The 14945-nt window shown below is 42.9% G+C and overlaps 1 protein-coding gene across 2 annotated transcripts; it reads left to right on the top strand.

Moving 5' to 3' along the window:
• Nucleotides 1–1042: 1042 nt before the first annotated feature.
• On the top strand, nt 1043–13872 carry smurf1 (SMAD specific E3 ubiquitin protein ligase 1). Of its 2 annotated transcripts, none has more exons than XM_062407727.1 (18): nt 1043–1322; nt 5926–5964; nt 6404–6512; nt 6689–6822; nt 6962–7027; nt 7118–7193; nt 7415–7626; nt 7730–7814; nt 8215–8361; nt 9077–9308; nt 9652–9755; nt 10197–10311; nt 10409–10587; nt 10767–10904; nt 11019–11139; nt 11303–11504; nt 12085–12160; nt 12248–13872. In XM_062407727.1, exons 1-18 carry the CDS (start codon nt 1268–1270, stop codon nt 12345–12347), a joined length of 2190 nt encoding a protein of 729 aa, XP_062263711.1. In that variant the 5' UTR covers nt 1043–1267; the 3' UTR covers nt 12348–13872. The 2 variants fall into 2 exon arrangements, with proteins under 2 accessions (XP_062263711.1, XP_062263710.1); XM_062407726.1 differs by having other exon boundaries at nt 12076–12160.
• Nucleotides 13873–14945: the final 1073 nt, after the last annotated feature.

The following is a 14945-nucleotide window of genomic DNA, read 5'->3' as shown; positions in this document are numbered from 1 at the left end:
CATTGATCGTGGGAGAATAAATAAAAGTGTTTCATGCTCTCACATTGAAGAACTTTAATGTCAATTTAATGACGTTGGAGGAAGCTGATTGGGGGTAGACAGACACAAATGGCTATTCTTAGGGGTAAGACCTTAAGATTAAGTTAATATCCAGGAGCTGGTGACATTGGGAGAAATCCATACTAGTTTAAACATTTAATAATATGACAATCTGTTATCATCAGTGTCAGATGCAGCATTCTGCAGCAATATGACAGAGTTTGTATTATTCTTGTATCAAACTAGATATACAGTGAGCACAGTTGGTGTAGTAGACTGTTTCAAAGGGAGGAAAGGTTATTTAATTTTGAATACTTTCAGGTGTATTTAGGCGCCAGTGCTTACTTACTTTTAGTAAAGTAGAAAAGTGAATGTGTTCTTTTCACTTAAGGAAACTGATGACAGAAAGATATAGATAGATAGATAGATAGATATATAGATAGATAGATAGATAGATAGATAGATAGATAGACAGACAGACAGACAGACAGACAGACAGACAGACAGACAGACAGACAGACAGACAGACAGACAGATAGATAGATAGATAGATAGATAGATAGATAGATAGATAGATAGATAGATAGATTGATACAAGAGCATAATAATAACAAAAAGTCAAGGATAAGTTAAGAATAAGTGTTATTGCAGTAAGATGAAAGTCTAGCTGCCACAGTTAAGAAGTATGTGCTAATGGTGATATTGACAATACAGATATAAGATGAGTAAAATCATATAGGAACTGAAGCTCTATAAAGCCTGTAAATTAAGGTTCAGCAGATACAAAAAGATCAAAACTATAATACAAAACTAGAAATATAAAAATAATCAAAACAATGTGAAAATAGAACGGCAGTTTTGGGGCAAATGTGTTTTTTTTAATAAATAAATGAAAATGAATCTGATGCGCTTTGTTAGAGGAACCCCCGTCCTCGCGGGCACGCCCACGCTTCCCGGACGCGAGCACGCGAACGCTCCCTACCCGTTAAGAGCCTGTGACGTCAGCACGCGCTGTGAGCCTGCCCGAAAATGTTCTCCCGTGTTGTCGGGCTTCGACGGAGCGCAGGACTTCGCCATGAAATAATACGTGTTGGTCCGTGAGGAGAGCGACGGCGCAGCGCATGAGTCCGACCCGCGGCTGCTCGGGTCCCCGCTGAGACGTGAAACCGCGGTTTCGACCCGCGGCTCCGACGGGAAGTTTGTGCGATCGGCGTCTCCCCCCGGAGTGATGTCGAATCCTGGGACCAGGAGGAACGGGTCCAGCATTAAGATCCGACTGACAGGTAACGAGAAAACCGCAAGAAAAACGCTGGTTGCGCGTGTTTTGTTTCTACTGGAGCTTCCGTTTGTTCGCGAGCCACTCGTACAAGTGCCGGGGCTAGCGAAGCGGAGCCAGCCGCCGCGGAGTGTGTGCGGCTCAGCCTTTAGCCCAAACATCCGGTTTTTGTGAGAGGCACAAGTGCTAGCCTGTTAGCCGACATGCTAACCAAAGAACCGAAACGAGAGCTGGGAAGCAGCCTCTCTATCCTGCGGGGATTACCGCTCGGACCAGTCCGCTGTTTACCGGGTCACTGGAAACACCGACGATTTAGCCAGAAACTTTACCCGATGCTAACACCCCCCACCCCCCTTCCACTCGTAGCCAGCCTGCGCTAGCTAACACCAACACTGTAGTCAACGTTGACCGCTAACGCTAATCAGCTAGCTAGCGTTACACCCATATTTTTGGGGGTGGGGGGGAGACTGACCACCAGCCGAGGACCAGCGTCTGACCCGACCGCCACGAACCCTGCACCGAGGATGGGAGCGAACCGGCAGCCTCTCCGGGAATCGATCTATCGGGAAGATGTGACATGCTAGCCTAGATTAGCTATGAGTATTGATTTCGCTGCTGTGTCAGCTGCAGCCACACTGAATGTCTGACTCGCTGAACTTGTCCTGTGCCCGGAGAGGCTGGACACGTTGGCTCTCAGGGTTCACTCGGACATTTCTGTGCGGGTTGTTTGGTGTGACTCTCCTCTGCGGGACACATGAGTCCCTCTCTCACAGACACACACACACACACAGCTGGAACAATGGTTTTTACTGTAGCTAATGTGACCCCACTGGGCATCCAGGGGCCTCCATTCAAATGGTAATGACCCCTCTGCCGCTGGGCAGCCGCCTGGTCCCCCTGGGTCATAATAACTGAGCAAAACTCCCAATTTTGAGCCTTTGTTTGGTTTGTAAAGATCTGTGGAGGAAGGTGTTGTCAAAATAATTATGCTGAAAGTGCCATCTGGTTGTTTTTCTACTCTGTTCCTCATTTTCGGAGACATGCTTTCGAGAGAATTAAACTAAAATAGATTAAAATTAGACTTTGAGGCGCTCATTTCAGTTTACATTTAATTGGCAGGTATCACAAAGGCATGGGCACTAGAACAATATCAATTATCACAGTATGTATTCAATCGATATAAAATAATGTGTAAATATATATATATAGTGCTTATGCAAATGCAAGCACAGTGAGGAAGTATAACAACTTTTTGGCCTCAGATTTGCATGTTTTTGCAGAGCATCAGTTAAAAGCCATAACCTTCACTCCGACGCAAAAGTCAGTCTTTAAATTTAAAAGAAGTATTAATGTGACATTTATTGTAATAAATCACATGTAGTAGAGCAAACCATCAATCAAGAAAGTACTCTGCACATTGACTTGACAATGATAATAGTATGTTGTTGGTATGTTGGGGTTATGAATCATTATTTCAGCTTGGATTCAAAGGGAGTTATTGCCTGTGACTCGGTGTCCCGCCCCCATAGGTATGAGTGGAATTCTAATTGGGCAAGGAATGTGTGGTGAGCCAATGGAAGTGCAATGCTGCCTGGCTGGCCGGTGCTCTGTTTAGTCTGTCAGAGAGAGGGGTTGTTTGGCCTACATCGGAAAAGCCTGTGTCTGTGGCTCAGACAACAGACCAGGCAAGTTTGACATTGGTTCACGTTTAAGAGATTGGTTTGTGTTTGTATAGACGTGTTTTCGTCAACTAAGAGGTTATTGTTGTGTCTCTCTGCCATCAGTTCTTGGGTATGAGCTAAAAAAAACACGAAGGAGGCGCAAATAGTGTGCATGAAATGTCCGTATCTAATGTGTTCTTGTGAGATGTGGAAGAACAGTAGACGTTTCAAGGAAACAATTGCTGATAGGATTTATTGAACCTTAATGCTGACACAAAGGGGACAAATGTTCATATTCTTCTGTCCTGGTTTATTTATGTAGATGCATGATCACAACCATGCAAGATACCGAATACAAAGATGGGGAATAAGTGTCTTTCTGTTTTGAACTAAATGGGCTTTGTTGTGAGAAATGCACTTGCATGAATGAATGAAAGAATCAGTGATTCAGCAGGATTATGTTAATTTTTCTCATGGAAGCAACACGTGCTGCTTGAGGTTTTTGTGCCCGTTAGTCGGATTGAACACCGACTTGTCCAGGCGCCAGCACAGGGCACTGTCAGGACAGCAGGGAGGGAGAGGGAGAGAGGGAAAACTGGAAAGAGGGCAGAGAAGTGGGACAATGAGGAATAACTTAAGAGAAAAGGGGCAAAAGAATGATGGTAAGACAGAAAGTGACCTTACACAGTTCCGTTTACTTCACTTGTCAACTGCATTTCAAGACGTCTAGTCAGATCCATAAGGATTTTAGCGTCCATAAAGTTTTAATATCTATTTTATCAATCAAAGTACTTGACTATTATCTGATTTGAGAAGTTTTAATCAACTTCTAAACTTCTGGGGTTCTTGTCATTTACCTGAAAAATATCTAAAGTTGTAAGAAGTTATTCTCCATGCGGTGAGCAGTAGATCAAACACTTGAGATATTTGTGAGATGGTTAATTGTGCTACAAACGTGTTGTGTCTTAAAATTCCTTGAGGAGCTGCTCACCTGGTACAGAATGAGCTCCGTTTTTCATCATCTCCTTTAAAATGCTTCTGCTTTTTCACTCAAGATTGCATGAATAGAATTTGTCCCCCGCACGGCCTCTCCCCTCTCTCACTTCGTTTTTTTTAAAGAGGACAAAAAAATGGCATTAAAAAGAAAGACAGCAGCTTTGGGGAAAAACTGAGAACCAGCTGAACTGTGGCTGTGTGAGTGTGTGTTTGTGTCTTCACCAGCCCTGACCTTGGCAGAAAGAGGAATTTCCTGAGATGCAGTGAAAGGGCCTGTCACACATTCAGTAACACAGAAGAGCTGGTCAAGAGGCAGAAAGAAAGAGATAGGGTGAAAGTAGGGGTGTCTTTGTCTCTGGCAAGAGATTGGAGGGTGAGAGGGGAGGAGAGCGCAGGAGTGACAGTGACAGAGAAAGTCCTCTCCTGCTCATCAGGAAGAGGAGGCTGGGGCTTACTAGAAACTTGATTCTCTCCCCCTGTCGTTGGGTTTCTTTCATTGTGTCTGCGTAGAAAAGATGAGGTTTCGCCGTGGAATGTATGAGTCAGGGGGAGGATGAAGAGGAGGAGGAATCAAAGGGAATGATGAGGAAGAGGGAAGGATATCCTGCAGCCATTCTCCACGCGTTAATCCTACGCCACCACAGTCACCACATCCTTAACCACCGGCTGACTGACTAACTAACTTCCTAGATAGATGTCTAGGCCAAACCAAATCATGTCAGATTGTAAATGGATTTCAAAGCAGTGATAAGAGGTTGAGGTGATGTCGATCATAAATTGCTTTTGTTCTTTTGAGCCAAGACGGGAACGTGTTGACGTGCGGAACGTGGAGCATATTTTTTAAGTTATACTTTTAGTACAGGTTGTATAACTAAGGAAATACTTAATCTTTTGTCACATCGGCTCCACATCGTAATAAGTATCAGGACTTTGAATAGATTGTGAAAGAATCTGTGTCTATTCCGCAGAAAGAACCACATGCACTCGTAGGAAATTGCCTCTTTAGTGGAGGAGGAAAGGTTTGGTAGTGGTTGGCTGCACGTCGTTGGTTACATCTGTGTTATTCAAAGAGGTTTCACAGTTTCTTAAACGATGAGATTGGTATTAGGAGTTTGGATCCAGATGGAGTGTTACTCCTTGTGGGCTGTTTCCTAAAAATACTTAAAACCTGTTGTATCATGGCTTTCTTATAAAGTATTAATATTTTGGGGTTTTCTGGGTGTTGCATCTCTTTCTGATTATGTTCAAGCTTACCTTGGACCAAATGGAGTTCACAATAATGGGCTTAAATGGAAAAGAAACAGAATTTCCCATTCGGACCTGCAGTGTTAATATAATCATAGTTTAAATGTTTTTTGTTTTAGTCACTTTGAGGTCATTACATCAGCCCTGAATACACACAAGCAGCTTGTTTTCGTCCACACTGCCCTATAATCAAGTCCTATTGTGACAGACTGGACATGAGTGTGTTTCTAAAAATTGGCTTCATGTGGTTCAGTTGTCTGTTGCAGCAGATTTAACCGAGAGTGACATATGCCAGCTGTGGCACCACACAGACTGTCTGTCAAACAAAACACTCGCCCACACAAGCAGTAAACTAAATACTTATCCCGGACTTATAAATTCACATTGTCTTGGTCAGATCAGAGCTGCTCTCTGAATCCACAAAGATGATGTGGCAGAGAAGGCATTCTGCCACTCTCACTGTGGGCGGCGTGTGCGTGTGTGCGCCATGGTCCTGACACTAGCCTATACTTTACGTCTCCCTCTGTCACATAAGTTTTCCTGCTCATTACCATCCCCTGGCATTCATATATTATCCTGTCCAACATTGTTCCTCCTCGGATGATTTTATCTGCTGCAGCATCCATTTGCAGCAGCCTACACACACGGAGATCATTTACATATTTGTGTCTGTGGCATTTTGTTCATAATGATTTTTTTGTTTTGCAGTATTATGTGCCAAGAACCTCGCGAAGAAAGACTTCTTTCGTAAGTACCTCTATTGTGTGTGTGAATCCGACAGTGCGGTGATTGGTGATGATGATTATGTGTGTCATTAAGGAGCCGTTTGTGCCGTTTAAAGCAACTCTGCATAAATTGGCTTTGCTGCGGCTCACTTGCTGTGCGCTAGGATCATACTACGCATTCCCATCGTTCCCGCACAGCAGGGAGGAGCAGTGTTGACCTGTGATAGCACCATCATAACAAGTTCATCTGGCCTGCCTGAGTGGACTGCAGCCTCACTTAAAAATGACATTATTGGCACAACAGATAACAAGAAGCAGAAAAGAATCACCATACCATTAGCTGAATGTGTGCAGTGAAGGAGATTTTGACTTTGTTGTGAAGAGTGTTGCATGCTACACCCTTACTATTTTCTTTGTGAGTTTATTATGTGTGTGCAAACAACTGAATTATGTGCCTGCAGGGTTGCCAGATCCATTTGCCAAAGTTGTGGTGGACGGATCAGGTCAATGCCACTCGACAGACACAGTCAAGAGCACACTGGATCCCAAATGGAATCAGCACTACGACCTGTGAGTCTCCTGCACCACTCTCACTTACTAGAGTTCTGGATGATGCTGATTGTCTTTGAGATGTTAAATACAATGAAGTGTAGTCGTACTTTAAATCAATATTAATTGTGTGCTGACTTATTAAATGCACCCTGTTATTGATTCATTGTTTGATCGTGATGATGTTTCTCTTTCAGCTACATTGGAAAGACAGACTCCATCACCATCAGCATATGGAACCACAAAAAGATCCATAAACGACAGGGGGCGGGCTTCCTTGGCTGCATACGACTTCTTTCTAATGCCATCAGCAGGCTAAAAGACACAGGCTGTAAGTCTACGTTATTTTTTCAAGTGCTCTGAGTTTACAGAGATATAAATTCATACACACTGAAGGATCAAGTCTGTGAGATTGCTTATTTTCAGGTGTGGAATTAACTGACTGTACTTCCTTCACCTTCTCTCTCCAGACCAGCGTCTAGATCTATGTAAGCTCAACCCCTCGGACAGCGATGCGGTGCGGGGGCAGATTGTTGGTGAGGATGAATACACAGATCTTTTTGTCACTTTTATCTCACTCTGAAACGTCCCAACTTGTCTTCACTCGGACCCCTTCTTGTTTCCAGTGAGCTTACAGACACGAGACCGCATCGGCAGCGGAGGCCCTGTGGTGGACTGCAGAGGACTGTTGGAAAATGATGGGTGAGTGTGTCACCAGACGTAACACCGCCAAAGTCATGCAGTCACATTTCAACAAACGATTACTAAATGTTAAAACATGTTTCATAGATTATTGAATGTCTCGGTTTCTGACTGTGAAAAAACAAATACTTGATATATTTCTTGTCGGATCAAACTCTATTTCCTGAAAAGAAAGTAACTTGTTTAACCATGAAACTGTGTGTTTGTTTTTGTATGTTTAGGCCTGTGTTTGAGGGATGTTTCAGTGAAGAACCGCTGCCCTACTCTGACCCCACTGGTGCGGCGGGGGGTGGGAACTGCCGGCTTGACTCACCCGGTCAGGAGGGCCGTCTTCAAACCCAGCGAATCAGAGGGCAGGACTCCAGAGGCCACGGCCACACCCCTCAGAACAGACCTCACGGGCACCAGCCGCCAGATCTACCAGAAGGATATGGTCCGTCCAACACTTCCCTGACCAACTCTTGATATTTATCTGAATGAAATCTCGACTTTATAAAGTCACCTAACATCTTTCTTTGTTTTTCTTAATTCAACAGAGCAGCGAACAACGGTGCAAGGCCAGGTGTACTTCCTACACACACAGACCGGTGTCAGTACCTGGCACGACCCTCGGATACCACGGTACGATCACTCCCCCCTTCACTTTGCTCTAGTCCAAGCTTAACCTGAAACGAGATTCCTCTAGAATAAACCCTGCTGAGGAACTAGGTCATTTCAGCATCAGAGGATACTTATGGTTTCTTTTTATACACTTACATCTTTGAAATGCCGTAAAACTTAGATTATCGTTCTATTTTTATGACTAGGAAATGTTATTGTCAAGGCATGGATTCAGAAATGTATGAAAGTCCTCGCTTTCATGGTAGCCTCCCTTCGTGCATCACTGCTCCACTAATCGCACCAATATTTTAAAAGAAATTCTCTCAGGTTATTTCCTTGGGCCTCCTGCGTCAGTACGATGAGTTGAGAACATACAGTGTGTAGGATTATAAGATCTAAAGACCTGTTGTCTCTGCTGCAGGGACCTGGCCAGTGTGAGCTGCGAGGAGCTCGGTCCGTTGCCGGTGGGCTGGGAGGTCCGGAGCACTGTGTCCGGTCGGATCTACTTTGTGGACCACAACAACAGAACCACACAGTTCACAGATCCACGCCTACACACCATCATCAGGTACAGGAATGCACCTGCACTTAAAAACTTGTTCTCCTGAAATTATCCAAAGGGGGTGTGTATAAGAATGCATATGTCCAGGTCAATATCTGTGGACATTTTCTGGCGTTTCTTTAACAAGCCCCTTAGAGAAAATACTATATAATGTCCATGTGAGAATTACCGCAGGAGATTCTGCAGAGGATTCACCGCCAACGTGTCAGTGTTTCTAACATGCAACGGACAGAAAACTGAGAAAAAAGTTAAAGAAAAGAAATATCTCTGTATGAAAAAGAGATGCTGTATACGTAGAAGACGCCGACAAAGGAAAGGTGTGCTCTAACAGAAAGCAGCTGAACACAGCATCTCCTGCTTCGTTCCTCATATGTAAAACGCAAACTCCGTGGAAAGTTGGGACCCCCTTACCAGACATCTCACACAGAGTTAACGTCTGAAAACGGCGTTAGTGGTTTCCTGACTTAATCTGTTGTCAATCTAATCTGTTGCTGCTATAATGCTGAACTCAGACTGGTTATGAGCATGACCCACTAACAAGCATCAGCTATGTTTCGGCTGCGCCGTGTGATTTACAGAAATGCAGACTTGCAATAGACTAAGCTACTCAAAGTGAATGCATGGTATTTAATACATTTTCCTGTCTTTCTTTCAACCCATCTCTTCCTCTCTTCATGTTGTCTCTTCCCCCCCGTCTTATTCTGCTTCTCCACACTTCCAGCCAGCAATCCCAAGCAAAGGAGTCCTCCCAAACCCCCCAGATGGATGTGGGGGGCGAGGATGGAGGAGGTGGCGGAGTAGGGGGCGTCAGTGGAGGAGGAGATGGAGACGTGGCAGCGCGCTACGAGAGAGACTTGGTCCATAAGCTGAAGCTGCTCCGGCACGAGCTGTCATTGCAGCAGCCGCAAGCGGGACACTGTCGTATAGAGGTGTCCCGAGAGGAGATCTTTGAGGTGGGTGCAACCAGGAACTAACGAAATTAAGAGGTTGGGAAAGAACCAGCTGAAAGAAATCACAACATCTCCAAGATACACACATGCATACAGATCAAACAGTTGTACAAATGTGAACATTTTTATTTATAGATCCACACTCCTCCTGACTTCTACACCAGTCACAGCAAACCATTGTTTCAGTGTCATCTCTCTGTAGAAACAAAAGCGGCACCAGTTGTTCCTATTAATAAACTGTTGAATAGAACATAACTGAGCTAAAGAGCTGGGCTGTGTATCACTGATAATGAGTATCTGATCTTATATATGTATTAATGTTGTGTGTGTTTTTGTTTTGCTGCAGGAGTCATATCGGCAAATAATGAAGATGAGGCCCAAAGACCTGAAGAAGCGTCTCATGGTGAAGTTCAGGGGAGAGGAGGGTCTGGACTACGGTGGGGTGGCCAGGTAATTCATCGTCCCTTCCTTGAGCACCGTTTATATGTCTAAACTATACAGTTACACTTTACAGTTTAAAACGGTAAAGAATGAAAGGAAATCAAATAATGAGCAAATATCAAAAACCTGATTTTGTCTTGTCTCAGACAGAGCTCATCATGATATGCATGCCACTTTTCTTTGCAGCTTTGACTCCCTGGCTAGTTCACAATATTGATATAACTATTTATGTGGCTGAGCAGGTTTACCTGGTTTGTCTTGAATTGTCAGGCATGTACAATCATTTTCATCTGTTGAACTCAGTCAGAGATGATTTCCATTCACTTCATTAAGCTTCAACAGACCTGACCGCTTTATCACAACACTTCTCTTTTAGTTTCCTGTAAATCATTTATTTACCAAACTCTGTAACTTTTGAACATTCGTTAACCATGTGCTGGTTTTCTATAGGGAGTGGCTGTACCTGCTTTGTCATGAAATGTTGAACCCATACTACGGCCTGTTCCAATACTCAACAGACAATATCTATACGCTACAAATCAACCCCGACTCCTCCATCAACCCCGTGAGTTCACACAAACACATAAAGCCCTTCATGGCTGTGCTATAGAAGAGGCCTCTCGCCGACTCTGACTGTGTCTCTTTGTGTTGCCTACTTTCAGGACCACTTGTCATATTTCCACTTTGTGGGTCGTGTGATGGGCCTTGCAGTTTTCCACGGTCACTACATCAACGGGAGTTTCACGCTGCCCTTCTACAAACAGCTGCTGGGTAAACCCATCCAGCTGAACGACCTGGAGACCACCGACCCGGAGTTGCACAAGAGTCTCGTCTGGATATTGTGAGCACATTAACCTGCACAAGTCAAATCCCTCTGACATGATGAATCAGATTCAAGTCAATCTGACAGCAGAAAGCTCTTTATCATATATACTTCTCTTGGTGGTCGTGCACTGTCCTCTTCTGGACATGAATAGATTTTCTCTTCCACTGAAATTTACTCTTCTACTCCCAACGCAGAGAGAACGACATCACTTCGGTCCTCGACCACACATTCTGCGTGGAGCACAATGCCTTTGGGAAGTTCTCGCAACATGAACTCAAACCAAATGGGCGCAATATCCCCGTCACAGAGGACAACAAGAAAGAATATGTCAGGTGAGAACAAAGAGAGTTATGTTCCGCAATATAAGAGCTATTATGCCCAATGGTTTTGCTGGTTTTATTAACACTTTTTATTTGGCTCACATCACCTGTGTTTGTGTTTTTCAGACTTTACGTGAACTGGAGGTTCATGCGAGGAATCGAAGCCCAGTTTCTGGCTCTACAGAAGGGATTCAGTGAACTCATCCCCCAACACCTCCTCAAACCATTCGATCATAAAGAACTTGAGGTAAATGTGCTGACTGAGAAAGATTTCATAATTCAACTTCTGTATCATTGAGCCATAACAGTCATTTCAGTCCTATTTGTTTGGTTTTGGCCAAGATGCAGTCTAAATGCATGTTTTTTATATTGAGTCATCTTTTTGATCCGTTCCCATTCCGCTCGTCCAGTTGATCATCGGTGGATTGGGGAAGATCGACCTTGCAGACTGGAAGACAAACACCCGGCTGAAGCACTGCACAAGTGAAAGCAATGTGGTTCGGTGGTTCTGGCAGGCGGTGGAGGCCTTCAGTGAGGAGAGGAGAGGACGCCTGCTGCAGTTCGTCACCGGCTCCACCAGGGTCCCTCTACAAGGTTTCAAGGCATTGCAGGGTGGGTCAGGCACTGGCTCAAACGCCACACACACACTATACATACAGTTTTTATGCAGGCCAGTTAAAATAGATGGTTTTACTGTTATCAGTTAATTGAGAAATGGTATTGTTTTAGTCCCCGTTCACACCTGAGATTAACGTCAGTCCTGAGCTATCTGATCACAAGTGGTCAGACCTAAGTACACATATGAAGACCTCCTCGAGGCGTCTTGAGATCCGATCACTCCGACCACATTAGGAGGAGGTCTGTGACGCATGTGGCTTCATTCTAGCTGTGTGAACACAAATGTGTCCTGGGCAACATATGAGGGACCACCCTCACGGTTTCACAATAAATGACACTCACACAAACACTCATCCATCACATCTGTAAACTCAGACGTTGTTGAAACAACATCATTTGATCTTCGTGACCATGAATGATGTAAGCATGTTCTTGCATATACAGCAGGGAAGTGATTCATTTCTCAGGATGGTTAATAACAGCAGCTTTGAACAGGACCTTAAATGCAGTGTGATTCACTGTGTTCCAGAGTAGGGCAGTGATAACTAGAATGAATGTGTGTAAGGTTCTACAGGTTCTGCAGGACCAAGGCTCTTTACCATCCATTTGATAGACGCCAACACAGACAACCTGCCCAAGGCCCACACATGGTAAGGAAACCTAAGAGGACAAAATGCTCTGCTTGATCAACATTGGTGTTCGGCCTGGAGGGACTCATCTCTCTTTTCTGTGTCTAGTTTTAACAGGATAGACATCCCACCCTACGAGTCTTATGAGAAACTTTACGAGAAACTGCTGACGGCTGTGGAGGAGACCTGCGGCTTCGCTGTGGAGTGATGAATCCAATACCAACAAACACACAATTACACTTGTGCTTGCACACGACTATTTGACATTTTACATATGCATACACACACACAAACGGAATATGATGTATACGGAGCGTATACTGAGCAGCCAAGCATCACAAGAACATTCTCCTGCCGCCTCTTCACCACCGGACTGTTGGGGGTAAAAGGAGGACGCACAGCAGGAGGGGGGACAAGTATTTTAAAATTTTCAAATGTTTTGAAGAAGCATTTTTATCCTTCAGTTTTAACAAGCTATGATGTCATCCATCAGAATGTCTAACCGCCACAGTCGCGCTTGAGTCTCTCCGGACAGAATCAACCAATCACATACGAGCCTGCGAACAAGAGATGTGGAAATTCGATGTGTGAAGAACAACGCGGAGACCGATTGTCTTTTTGTGTCTGACAAGCTGATTGATCGACTAATATTCATGCTTCATGTTTAACCACTGTCCTGGGTGGGTGGGTGGGTGTGTGTGCGTGAATGCGTTTGAGTGACTGTGTGTGTGTATGTGTGTATGTATGTATGTGTGTGTGTGTGTGTGTTTGTCAGGCATGGCACCCAGTTACGCTGTAAAGAAAAAAAAAAGATCAAATGAGCCTGCTCCTCTTGTTTGGTAACTTTTTGTCTCTTCCGTTTGTATCTGCGACCACTCTGATCCACTCTAATATTCTATTATTTATTACTAAGTGATTACCGACCAAGCTGCTATGTGCTCTACAAAGAGCCGACACTAATCTCTTCATCAGCCCCTCTACCAGAGCTGAGGGGTCAATTCACTTGTGATTCAAGTAATCCACAAAGTGGGTTTTATTGAATTTCGTTACATTTTTTAACCATCATTTTATTGCGGTGAAATACTCTTTGACATTGTATGGAAACTGTTTGTGTGTTGGTGTGTAAAATACCATGTTACATTTATTGAAGTGAAAGGGATTTACTTTTCCCGGCCCTAATTTGGAAATCTAACTCTACTGACGTTCACTAGAGGACCGGGGGCATGACCTGGATATTTTTTCAAAAACGAGCCAGGAGGACGGAAAGAAGGAGTCAGCTTCAGGAATTCTTCGGTTGTATGTGACGTGTATAATAAAATCTCAGCCTTTCGTACATGTTTCATCATCCATTTCACCAACTTTCTTTGTGTCTCTAGCCTGGACATCTCTCTCTGCCCGTCTCTTTCTGTCAATAGCCTGAATGTCAGTAGTCATCCTCCTCAAGACCACCATGAATGAACAAAGTCTCTTTACAGTCAGTCATTAATTCTCCATTGGAAGTGAATGAAATCAAAAAAACTAAATGTTGAGCGAGTGACGTGGAAAACATTGAGATCTGTCGTAGATTGAAGAGTGACGACTGTTAAGCAGCATCATTTCAATCTGCTTTTTTTTAGGTTCTCAGTTCACTGTGTAATGGATGCAAGAGTATTGTAACTTACTATGTACTAAACATTTATGAAAAAATACAATGTAAATAAGATTATATTAAAAGAAATTAAATTGAAAATACATGTCTTGTGTTGTGTGCTTTATTGGGGGGGGGGGCACAGGGGTGAGGATGTGTTAAGGCTGAAACTAATGAGAATCTGTATTCATCAATGTTGTCTTGATAAAACAATTTGACAAATCTAATGTTATGATTTAAGAGAAGGTCTTAATCGTGATGTTATTAGTTTACTTGGTAAATGTCTGCAAATTGATTTTATGATTTTATGAGTTCTACTAAGCCCTTGTAATAATATTTCTATATATTAGAGATTCATATAAACATGAACGTATTGATGTATTTTCATGCCGGATATGATTTACATATAATAAATGCTTTTCCAGCAGCATAAAGAAACAAATCTACTCAAGTGGTGTGTGTGTAAATTTACATTTGTTGACATAAATAGACGAATTCTGGTGGCTTTAATTTAAAATATCATCCAGTCACAGTCTATAAATTAAGACATAGATGCAAACTGCAGATTCTGTAATGTCCAGAAACTGAGCTCTGACGTCACCCTATCTGTAACTGGATTCAGACTCCCCCAATCAAGGGGTTGAAGCTGCCCTTTTAAACCCTTAGCTCCTCCCACCGGGCTTAATTACTGATTCAGACAAAGTTATCTGCAAAACCAGTGCTTGAAACAAAATAAAAGTTTATAATTAATATTAATAAATCAAATGACTTTTACAATCAATCATAAACAGTACAACTCTTATTAATTAGTTAATTTTAAAATGTCATATAATCACAAATGTAAATTCACAGGTAGGAAACCAGTTTTGTTGCATTCAGTAGGATCTGACAAACGTTGATTTAATTGGACATTCTACAAAACAAAAGGAATCAAAAAATGATATTCCCTCATAACAACTTTTTTATTGTATATAATTATTTGTGTAACTTGGAAGTGGTAAAGTTGTAATTTGTCGAGCGTAATACAAATTTTAAATATTTAACATAACCTACACAGGTTGGTGTCATGTGGACTGTTGAAACAATGATTTACCTGTAATTATTATAGTTATTATTATACAAACTTATTTCCTCGATTAGTTTTATCTATATTCTAAAGTGTTATTGTTATTTCTTCTG

This window comes from Platichthys flesus, chromosome 16 (genome assembly GCF_949316205.1).
Source record: "Platichthys flesus chromosome 16, fPlaFle2.1, whole genome shotgun sequence".
In the NCBI taxonomy this organism is placed as follows: Eukaryota; Metazoa; Chordata; class Actinopteri; order Pleuronectiformes; family Pleuronectidae; genus Platichthys; species Platichthys flesus.
This window is presented reverse-complemented; position numbering and strand designations above follow the sequence as displayed.

Excerpts from the sequence above, each read along its gene's own strand:
- smurf1 (XM_062407726.1), top strand. The coding sequence starts at position 1,268 with ATGTCGAATCCTGGGACCAGGAGGAACGGGTCCAGCATTAAGATCCGA. Across the intron at positions 5,965-6,403 it reads CGCGAAGAAAGACTTCTTTC|GGTTGCCAGATCCATTTGCC; the intron begins GTAAGTACCTCT and ends ATGTGCCTGCAG. Across the intron at positions 8,362-9,076 it reads CGCCTACACACCATCATCAG|CCAGCAATCCCAAGCAAAGG; the intron begins GTACAGGAATGC and ends CCACACTTCCAG.